Genomic DNA, 11905 nt, shown 5'->3' with positions numbered 1-11905 from the left:
ATTAAAAGAAAATTCTAATGTGTTAAAAAATGTAAAATATTAAAATCTTTTGTGGAAAAAAATCCTATTTTAATGAAAATACTTTTTTTTCCTTTATCATAAACCACCTATCTTTTTAAAAAAATAATAAAAACTATTTAATCACATAAAAACAATTTTAAGACATGCTTTACCCTAATAAAAACTAAAAAATTAAAATAATAACACAATTTAAATACCATTTACAAGATAATAATAGTATCACATCAACTACAAAAATAGCATCAGCCATGCGGAGTTCATCCTTTACCTTTATTTGATGAAGACTCTACCCAGACCTTAGGCCCTACATGAAGAAAATTTTCTCTTGGTCAACTTAGGATGATTTTTATAAAAATTATTATATTTTTTTAAAGTCTGATCTAGACTTGGGCCATACATTACCATACATCAACGCTCTGAATAGCATTATTACTTTCAGCCAAAGTTAACTTCCAAGGAACTCTGTTCCTGTTTCTTTTGCGGGCACGATCTTCCTTTTTAGGTTTTGGGTTGCTGTAAATGGTGAGATTCGAAATAAACAGTACGCAGATTGTAACACTTAAGGGAACCCGAAGGTAATATACCACTGATAATAGTAAATTTCTAACAGAGGCGAAATTTTCTAGGGAGTCTTCCTGCTGAGCGTATCTTGTCAGAAACCTCTGTTATCTTGGCTTTTGCAGCACCTCTTCTAGCCGCAGCAGCAGCTCTCCTGTTCTCTGCTTTTCTATGATATTTAGCAATCTCGTTTTGCATTTTCTCAAATGCCGCGGCCCTCTTCTCCTCCAATTTCCTCTGAAGCAAAATAAATAGTACAGTAAAAAACCGGCAATAAATTTTGTATATACATCACAGTAGTTTAAAGATATTCATACCTCTACTTTTTTCATTTTGTTGTTAGCTTTCGCAGTCTGCTCGTTCTCCCATGCATCGGTAATGGCTTCATCCCTCTTGAATCTGAAATGTGACGTTCCATTACATTAGAGTTAATTAGCGCACACCCAATTTGACTCTAACAGTTGGGCTTGCTTCTTTGACGAATTATATTAAACTTCGGAAGAGTTAATTTCTGATGTGTTAATTCACCTGTTATCAACTTTGGTCATTTTGGCCTCTTCCCAAGCGATGGCCTTGGCTTCTATCTCTTCTCTTTTGACCTTTTGCAGAGCGAGCTGCTTTGGAGTCGACAGACGGTTATCATTACTTCTTGCGGAGGAGAAAGATTCTCTCTCCCTGCTCTCGCCGTTCCTATTTCCACTTTCCACAATGGCGTCTCTTTCGTTATCCTGGCCATCCCAAGAACTTGGTGGAGCATCCCTATCTGAGGTGCAGCCTGACAATACCATTATACAAATAAAAAAATCAATCAACAAAACTCAGAGCGGGCAATCAGAAGTGCGCAGCTATGGGTGGAGGAAATTATCAACAGTGATACTGATTATCGAAAAAATACCAGTACTGATCATTAAAAAAAATACTGATCATTTTTTCTATATCATCGGGCAATGAAGTCAAAGGTTCTGTAGCCTGAGCTTCGGCAAGGAAGTTAAAAGGTTTTGTAACATGAGTTTAGGGTGTTTGTAGATTTCAGGAATATTTTGGGATCTGATTAATATGTTTTGATATGTTTGTCTATATTTTTAGCACCTTTGAATAATAGATCTCTTATGTTTAACTGATCTTGAAATATTTTGGGAATCTATAATTGATATAAAGAGGATGTACGACATTATGATATGTATCATGACCAGGACGGAAATTAACCGAGTCATCTTTTTGCCCATTCATAAGTATTTCTATTTTGCATGGTTCAATTATTGGTTCCAAATCATTTTTGGGGTGAGAGTAGATAGCTATCATAGTTACCTGTCAAAAATTCTGCTACTATATTGATTCAACCAAACCTAAAAATAAAAAATCGGAATTCTGGGTTCTTTTATCTCATTGTGAATTCATGGAATATTCTAAAATCTCACAGACATGGCCAGGTCAAAGGCAATTATTTGGGGTCCGACGGACATAATCACTCATGTCCATCGAATCTTCAAATAATTGACTTTGAATCCACACTAGACTTAAAGTCAAGGTAACGTTTAACTTAAACTATGTTTATTTCTTTTTTAATTAATTTTTTTAAATAGGAGGTTGTGGTTAAGATTATGTGAAGCGAACAGTTACAATTGATGGCCTTTTTTTTCTCAAGCTAAATTTAGTACAAGAAACTTTTATTTTTATTTTTGAGATAAGAAGATTGATCACAAGTAATTTTCATTTTTAATTTTTTTTTAAATTTGTCCCTAACATAGTGTATGAGATTTTTTTGTTCATGAGCCAAAAAAAACTCTCCACTCCAAACGAATTTGATCACTAAAATCTATTGAGGTGTACACTACCTCTGTAAATTTAAAGTTGTAAAGGCTTACAAAGAAGCACATGTTTTTAATAATAAAAACACATGCTTTTAATAATAAACCCTCTCATAGGACAACGAGTATCTTGATGCAACAAGAAGCTTAAGAAGCAACAGGATTTTTAAGTACAACATGATTCTTAACTATAAAGAATCACAATCATTTTTCCATGTAGATTTTTGGGCTGTAAAAATTACTATAGCTTGCTAATATTACATATTAAAAAAATAAAAAACTCATGTCTATTTAACATTTTTTTCAATTAATCATTTTATAAAATAAAAATGACATAAATACATTTGAGATGAACTTCAATTTTTTATTCTTCAGTACTATTAAAAATATTTTATAATATTTTATGGAAATTAAACCTTTACTATCTCCCTAATAATTATTAATAATTAAATAAAAATTCTAAAATCCAATTTCTTTTTCTACATAAATCATTGAGGGGTCAAGCTACAAGCTACAGGACCCTGCGATCTGACTTAGAAGAGGAAACCAGATAGGCTTTTTTATAAAGTGGAAGTGTGGTGTATATATATAAACACCATGGTGTATATAAATGAGAATTTTTTTGAAAAAAAAATATAGATAAATTAAATAATCTTTCATCGATTTAATTTGTTATCTATATTCAAAATATTTCGGAAGATTCAGTAGTTTGTTTCCAAAAATAACTTCAGAAATATAGGATCAATTCTTCATTCATGGTGCAATTATCACAGTAACTAACTTCACAAATATAGCGTACATTCTTAATACATGGTGCAATTATCACAGTTTCAAGAGACGGACTAAATAGTTGGATTTATACCTGTTCGTCCGGCGGAGCCATCGATTGGAACGCGTGCGAAATAACCTCTCCCTGCACTTATCTCGTCTCGATTTTGGCCTTCTGCAACACTAGTAGAGGTTGGTACGAGAGCCACGCTATCTCTTAAATTGCTATTGCCAGAACTCATGTCACTTTCGTTTCGATCCGGGCCAGCTTCCTCACTGGTGCTCCTGGTGGGTTCTTCTTCTCCAATATCAGGCAAATGACTAGTACTCCTCATTGCAGGAGTCCGTACAGATGAATTTTCCGTGGGGCGATTAGAATCGAAAGTCAGGACAGCATTGGAATCAGTCCTGGCCGCTGTAAGAACGTTATCGAATTCTCTGCTCAAGGTTATACTTTCACTTTCGCTTGATACAAACGACACCACGGATGTATCAGACCAGCTGGGCTGTAGACGGCGCGCAAGTCGCCTTGTCTCATTGCTGCTAGCATCTGTTCTCAACTGTTCCATCGTTACATGAATATCCCGGACTCCGTCGTTATCTTCTGCGACAACTCAAACAAAAAATCTGGCTGAAAAATTCAAATGATGTTTCTACGCTCGGTAACTCTATTAAGTCACTCATAGTCTACTAATGTATCCACGTAGTTTAATGATAATGATGCGATTTCCATGGAACCTTGGATTGTTGAATCAGGGAGTCTATGTTTTTTCTCATATTTGGCTCCCATATAATGCTATGTTTTCTCATCCCACCTTGATGGGGATGTGGTAGCCAGGAAATACGAGAGAACTAAAACAAGCCATGCCGCTATTTCTCCCTATGATGATGGTTTGAAAGTTTTACTTTTCTTACTATTCCAAAGTATTAAAGGCTAATAAGGAGTCTACCCCAGGTTTTTGGGGTTGGGGAGTGCACCCCAAGCAAATTCGCACACTCCAAAGTTTTTGGGGTTGGGGGAGGTGCACCCCAACAAATTAGCACATTCCAGGTTTTCGGGGTTGGGGAGGTGCACCCCAAGCAAAGTAGTACACTCCAAGTTTTTTGGGTCGGGAGAGGTGCACTTAAGCAAATTAGCACATCTCAAGTTTTTGGGTTGGGGAGGTGCACCTCAAGTTTAGATATGTAGATTTCAAGAATATTCTAAACAGAAATTAAATTAATTCTGTTTAAATTAATTGTTTATTTTTTTTATATTAGAATATTTTTAAATTTATAATTTTTTGAAAAATAAATAAGAATAAAATTATCCTCATGTTAATTGCAGATTTCAAAAAACTCTAAAATATAATCTAAATGAACAAAATCAATAAATGAACAAAATCAATGATTTAACATTTATGTTCATATTCATCATATTTTTAAAATAATAAAAAAATATACCATTAAATTAAACTCTTAATTTTTCTTATAAATTATTAAAAAGTAGATGGTAAAGTCAATTTTTTTTTGTCAGTGGATGTTATCCGGGGTGGTTGGGAGGGTTTAATAATAACCTCCCCACCCCGGTTCCATTCACATATGTGATACTTTGATGTAATATGACAAGATGTATGAAAAACTTTCAATCTTTTTCCAAAATTTTGAAATATTTTTGAAATCTGTAATTTCTCACATAAATAAAAAAGAAATAGTTTATAGAATTACCCTTATATTGATAGCAGTTTTCAAAATACCCAAAATAAAAATAAAAAATAAAAAATAAATTAATAATAGACAAACAAAATTTATACTTTAATTTTGTTTTTAAAAATTTATAGTTAAATTAAACTTATAACTTTTGTCAGTGATATATGTTACTGGAAAATTTCAGATATGAAAAAATCAATAGTTTAACTATATTCATCATTGGTTAGAAGAATCATTAAACATAATGAAAGGAGATAAATTAGTTTCTTAAAAATTGAAATGTTCACTAATGAAATAGCAAAAAAAACATAAAATTTATAATAAATTTAACTTTAATTTTTTTTTAATTGGTTAATTAAAAAGAAAATAGCAAAGTCAGCTTCTTCTCACTATATCTGATATAGAAATTTTGGCAAGATTTTCATAAAAATGGAATTTTGGTAAGATTTTGATAAAATCCAGCAGAGATTTTTGTAAGTCCAGGTTATAACAGTTAAATTTCAAGGTTTTGGGTGTCCTAGAAGTTCAAGGTTTTGGGTGCCCAGAAGTTTTTGATAGTGCTGAATTTATTTCCACTATAAAAACATGATTCAAAAGGGAATGCAGAATTTTTTGAATTTTTTAACTAACATTCCAACCTCTTTGTGACCGTCCAATTCATTCCTCCGCCTAGATGGACAATTCCATTTTTAACCCAGAAAAGTTCAATGTACAACAGATGGAGCACAACAAATTGAGTTAGCCCCTGTAGCCTATAGCCTCAGAAAATTATATTTTATATGCCTCTAATTAACAGCTATCACAAATCAAAACTTATAATCCTGGATTAACAGAGATACATATAGAATCTAACCTTCTAGGTACTCAGGGGTGGGCTTGCATTCTCTATTACAGGGCAAATTAGCAGCCAACACACCGAATGATGCATTAACAGAGCTTGATGAGCATGGCTCAACACCAGGGGATGCAGCTTCCGTTCGTTCTTTCCCATCTGATGCGGTTTCCGCCGGTTCTTTTCTGTGGGATTGACTTCTGTTGTATAAATTAAACGAGCCCTACAATCGAAAAATGAACCAGAAGACTCCAATTACAAAGCCAGTTGTCTTTGAAACCTCCAAAACCAAATACCCTCTGAATTTACACCGAGATTGGAAAAAATCATACCTCAGTGCTACTATTACTCTGACTCCAAGTGGCTCTGCTTACATCTGTGTTATGACCCGACGAGCCTTGCGAACTGGTGGGCGGACTACTGATTGGGGAAGGCCGTGCATGGCAATTTGCATATCTGGCGCCCTGCGCTACAACCGAATTCTCAATCAATCTCGCAAACGAATGGCTACTTTCCTCTCGCTTTATTGTCAACTGACCACCAAACTGATTACTACTTTGTGTTTTAGTGCAGGAACTAAATTCCTGAGGCTCGGCCCGTCTCAATCGTTCATGCGGAGGCCGATCTCGATGAACGACCAGAAACCCGTTGCTGGACGAAGAGTACTGGGAAGACATGATCACAAATTTTCGAATGGAGAAGCTCAGTTACTCCCTGCTGTCCACGATCGATCCTGTGTTCCAAAGTTCCAAACCTGTCGGTTTTGAGTCCATCAATTAACAGAAGACAAACAGAATCTCGAGTCCATTTTCGCCTACATGCACCAGACTTCCTTTACAGAGCTTCCAAACTCTGACATCACCATGGTTTACAACGTGATAAGTTCGCCATTGGGCAGCGTCTTAACCAGAGCCAAATGAAAATTTATTGGCCACGTTTCGCACTTACCGTACATAATGGTCGAAAATTGACATGATTGCGATATCTTTTTGAGTCGCAAAATTCGTGATCTTATCCATTTTAGCTGGATGATCCATCAAAGATTTTTTATTTATTAAACGACTCCTAAAATAACAAAGATTTTTTATTTATTAAATGACTCTTAAAATAGGTTTTCTCACAAGTAGAAAATAAGAGTCACCTAGTGGGAATTATTTTTTATTTATTAGATGACTCTTATTTTCTCACAAGTGAGAAAATAAGAGTCACGTAGTGGTAATGTTATTGTTTTTTATGTCACTGATTTTGTTTAAATATTAAAAAAATATTTAATATAATATTCAATGTAATAAAAAAAATCAACAATATTTGATACCACTAGCAATTGTCTCAAAAGGTACAAAGAGAGGCTTATTAAATTAGAATTGTTGAATTTCTCTAGAAGAGATGTTGGTTCAAGCCTAACGGATGAGCAATTTGAGCTAGCTAAACGCCTTCTAATTGTTTTTTTATTATGGTAAAATTATATTGATAATTCATTGGTTTTGCTTTCAAAAGCTTGAAGGAATTTGAAGAGCAGGTATAGAATTGCTAGAATTGCTTTGTGGGATTTGATCCCAAAATCACTGATTTGTAGATATATACTCAATGAAATGTTAAGCAGCAGACATGAGTAGAATGAAATGGATAGGCCTCCACAATATTTTTTGGATAATTTATACTTATTTGTGCACTCTAGGGTATGTTTGCCTAAAACTATATATTTCTTGTAAACCTACGCTATATGGTTTAGCCACAGTTTTTTAGAATATAAATTCTAACTGTTATTGTCTAATAACATAATGATTTCTAGACTATGTGATTAGTTATATTTTTCTTGTTCTGGCACTGTTTTGGTAGCCTGAGGTATTTATCTATATATTTTTCCAAGCAAAACTTAATGAGAACCTGAGGAATACTTTGTCACATTTTGGATGGCATTCTTGATAAACCCATGAACATAGACTAGTACACCTGATCAAAAAGGCTTTAATCCGGCACCTGTTATCACAAAATTAGCTAAATGCCTAAAAACATTGGCCATAGCCAACTAAACTAACCTCTTCGACTAAGATATATGTGTGTGGCATTTAATTCATGTCTCTAACCTCAAAAAAGGGAAGACGTTAGATGAGACAAGTTTTTTTGAATATGTTGAAGTATTTCCAAGGTTTAGGACTGTTCTTTATGCTCAATTTTTCTAGTAGCCACTTATTTGATGCATTTAAAAGGGCCAGAACTTTTGTTCTAAGTCTTCTCGGAGGATTCCATCCACAAAAGCAAATTTCATGGCTGAATGATATAGCTTTAGCTGTTGCATTTGCTTTCTCCATTACTGGTCATATGTAATTATTAAACCCGGTGATGGGGTAAAAGATAATTTAGTATCTGCAGTTTATATATATATATATATATATATATATATATATATATATTGGAATGCTTCACAGAAACATACTTCTAGATAATTTAGTATCTGCAGTTTATATATATAGATATATATTGGAATGCTTCACAGAAACATACCTCAAGGGGCTGCAGTGCAAAGAGAGGCTTCCTTTAATAAAAGATTAATAAACTTATGCTATCCTGATTCACAATTGCTTACATATTTAGCGTTTTCCCTGCAACCTTTATGACCTTTTCCTTTTACTTGTTGTCCTCTTGAGGTTTGCTTCGAACTGAGAGTCCATATATCCAGTGGGCTGCGAGGTTTGTCACTCTGTCCTGTCATACGACATAAATTGCCGACAACTTGGGGGAGTCGTTTTTGTTGATTTGGTCATGGCGTTAATTGAAGTGAAGACGTTTATATGTAAATACTGAAGACCTCGCCATTGTGAGAGATCCAATCCTCTGTGGATATGATGTGTGGAATCTAAACAGTTCAGAAGGTAACCCCCATAAGAGCTAGCTTCTGCAGACATTGACAGAGTCATTTGAGTTAATCATAGGATCAATCGCCATGAAAAAATAATGTGCATACACTATGTAGGTTGAGGTTGATGGTTGTTACATCGATCTCCATGGGGGCATGCTGCATATGGACGATATAGATCAGTCTCAACCAGTGTCGTTGAAGGCATGAATGCCCACATGTTATAATTCTAATCATCAAGAGAGAGTCAGGAGATTAATCCCCATGGTAGTTTGAGATGTAAATGCTCAATTTACACTGCAAACTGCAACTTTGGCAATATCTGGTTAGAAGATGACGAAGAACAATAGGGAACTCCTGTAGTGTTGAATTCTTTGAAGTACCTACCAATAACTATCAGCTAAGGCAACCGAAACCATTCAAGGATTTCCAAGGAAGACAGAAAAATTTCACCATGCACTTCACAAAAAGCCAACAATGCTGCTCTTCAAAAAATAAGAACTTCAGTTTTCTAAATTTTCATATGTGTGTCTTTGGTTTTACTGAGAATTGTTTGTATCTTTTGATCTCTTACTGTTCTCCACTAATCTCTTCCTAAACAGCAGCAGAAAATAAACAGCACTCTGTGCCTCATGCAAGAGGGTATTTTTTTAGAATGTAGAATGTAACATATGCAATCTACATGTATGTTGTAGCAACAATGTGCATGCACTATTCAGTGCGAGAAGGATCCTAGCCCTTAGTAATGAATGGAACAAGGGCTACTATGTGACTCTTGGACATTGCCATTTATGCTGTGAATCTTCTTTTCTCATGAGTTCACAAATGAAATGTTTCGAAATTTTCATGGGTCAGAGTTCTTTTTCAGTTCAAATGATATTCAATTTTTTAGCAAAATTTTGCTGTGTCCTAATTGGAAATAAAAAGTTCATATTTTCATTATTCTTTTGTTATCATTCACAGGATTTTGTTTCAGATGATTCAATCTTCTGTGGGGTTTTTGATGGCCATGGTCCTTATGGTCATCTTGTTGCCCGTAGGGTCAGGGATTCATTACCAGTGAAACTGCATTCTTTTTGGCAATCCTTCAAGGATAAAGCAAACAACATCAATGCTACCGATACATACAATAACAAAAAGAAGGCAAAAAATGGCCAAAATGACTTGGGTGGTGATGGCCAAGTCAGTTCAACAAAGGAGTCCAGTCTTTTTTCTGCCTGGAAAGATACCTACCTGAAAGCGTACAAAGTAATGGACAAAGAATTGAGGTCTCGTCCGACTATAGACTGCTTTTGCAGTGGAAGCACTGCAGTTGCAGTTGTTAAACAGGTAATCTGCAATTAGTCGATATATTTTATATGTATTAGTTATGAATGAAATTTCGTTTCTTTCTGTTTCGTCCTGTTTTCTGCTGTTTAACTTGAAATAAGATATAGACGTTCCTTGTACTGAGGTAAAACTACATACCTTCTGTTTTAGATTTATAAGAAAAATATGGTACATTTTCAATGCCCAAAAAATTAACATCTGAAAACTATAAGACCTGTTGGCACATAATGTCCTAGCAAGCAAGCAAACAAAGCCAGATGCAGTCTTCTGTTGTGAATCCCAGTTGGACTTGTATTCTGGAGAAGTTAAATATTGAATGCATCCAAATGTCTGTCTTAAATGAATATCTCTTATGTTGTTAAATTTTAAAGAGTTAAGTAATTAGTTCATGTTTAATCCTTCTAATAATAAGTAATTAGTTCATGTTTCAGAACTGCAGTTCAAAACTTCAATGTCAAATTTTGAGGGTTGTTATTTGTTTCTGATCTCAGGGAGATTACCTTTTCATTGGGAATATTGGGGATTCCAGGGCTGTCCTGGTTTCAAATGTCCTGAAAGAAAAGGCAGGCACCGCAGACTTCCTACAAGAGGTATTCAGGTTATAAAATTTCAAAATATTTATTTCTTTCATCAAATCGGTGCTTTCTAATTCTAATCGTACATTAGACTTACATTACCTCGCCAATATCCCATGGTTACAGGTTACATCTAAGAAGGATGAAGAGCAATACTGGGCAGCCAAAAGGCGGCCTTATCGCTATGTCCATGTCAAGGAATTTGTATTCAAATTCAAGTAGTTTAATGTAGGTTTGGATTCGCAAAACGAGTTATCAGTCCCGTATGCTAAGAACAGAGGTCACAGAGCAGCGTTGGTGTTCAATAGGAATCCTGTCCCAAAAATAGAGATCTTCAAGGCCTGTTTTGCAAAAGAATGGCTTCTTGTCAAGCGGAATTCCTTTGTTTATATCTTTAAAACTGTACAGGTGAGATGCTTCAGACTATAATTTTGTCTGATTTGAGATAACTGATGCGTTATTTGAAAATGTTAATCTTACATAAGAATCATCAGCACAAGGTTAAAGGATATCTTACTGGAACCATTTCTCTTTGCAGATTATGATTGTTGCCTTCATTGGAGCCACTGTATTCTTGAGGACTGAAATGCACCATAAAACCTCAAGTGATGCTAATCTGTACCTTGGAGCGCTCTTTTTCAGCCTACCCATTTTCGAGAGCACTAACCTGCAATTTAAACAGAACAGAGGAATTCTGAGAACCTGGGAACCTGGGAAACAGAGAGCTGTACCTGCATTAAAATTCACATCGAGTCTTGTGTTGGTTATTTGTGGTCTCATTGCCACTGTCAGTTGAAGGAGCCGCTACAAAGTTTGTAAATGCTGCGAGATTGTCGTAATGGAAGCCTCCAACAGTTGGAGGAGGCGGTGAATGTAAATGCTGCGAGATTGTCGTAATGGAAGCCTCCAACAGTTGGACGAGGCGGTGAATCTAACGGTTTGGTCTATCTGGATTGGAGGTCAAAGGCGGTGTAGAGATGTGAGCTCGGAGTCAAAGAAAGCAGGAAATTCTCGGCGCGAATAAACAGAAATCACGACAGATGCTACCAAACGGATGGAAACCCGGAAGTTCTCGGCACTGAGAATAAACAGAAGCCCGCCGAATATGGATGCCAGGTGTCAACCTGAGATTGAAAAGGACGACGAAAGTCTGTTTCAATAGGAAGGCCTATCGGCCTAAAAATCTAAATATACATAAATTATAACATGTGTTAAATAGTAGCCAGTACGTGTAATTTAGTTTAAATATAGTTTAATTAAATTAAAAAACAATAAATACAAAAATAAAATTACTAATAAATATTATATTGTTGAATATCATCACAAAAAATTAAGAAATATAATTAATTAATATTGTTTATCTTAACATATACACACGTTAATATATATGTTTATTATATGTGTGTTTTATGTTTTATTAATATATATAATTTTTTTATAATTAAATTGATTAAAATATGTTATTAAT

At 34.8% G+C, this 11905-nt stretch overlaps 1 protein-coding gene across 1 annotated transcript; it reads right to left on the bottom strand.

Moving 5' to 3' along the window:
- Nucleotides 1-624: 624 nt before the first annotated feature.
- Nucleotides 625-6353, bottom strand: LOC149231634 (uncharacterized). The gene is made up of 6 exons (XM_089381703.1): nucleotides 6009-6353; nucleotides 5698-5899; nucleotides 3250-3759; nucleotides 1108-1354; nucleotides 897-978; nucleotides 625-816 (listed from the first exon to the last, which is right to left on the bottom strand). The coding sequence occupies exons 1-6, from the start codon at nucleotides 6351-6353 to the stop codon at nucleotides 625-627; spliced, it is 1578 nt and encodes a 525-aa protein (XP_089237829.1).
- Nucleotides 6354-11905: the final 5552 nt, after the last annotated feature.

This window comes from Pinus tabuliformis, chromosome J, assembly GCF_031772625.1.
Source record: "Pinus tabuliformis cultivar Carrire ecotype Pingquan chromosome J, CPIR1, whole genome shotgun sequence".
In the NCBI taxonomy this organism is placed as follows: Eukaryota; Viridiplantae; Streptophyta; class Pinopsida; order Pinales; family Pinaceae; genus Pinus; species Pinus tabuliformis.
This window is presented reverse-complemented; position numbering and strand designations above follow the sequence as displayed.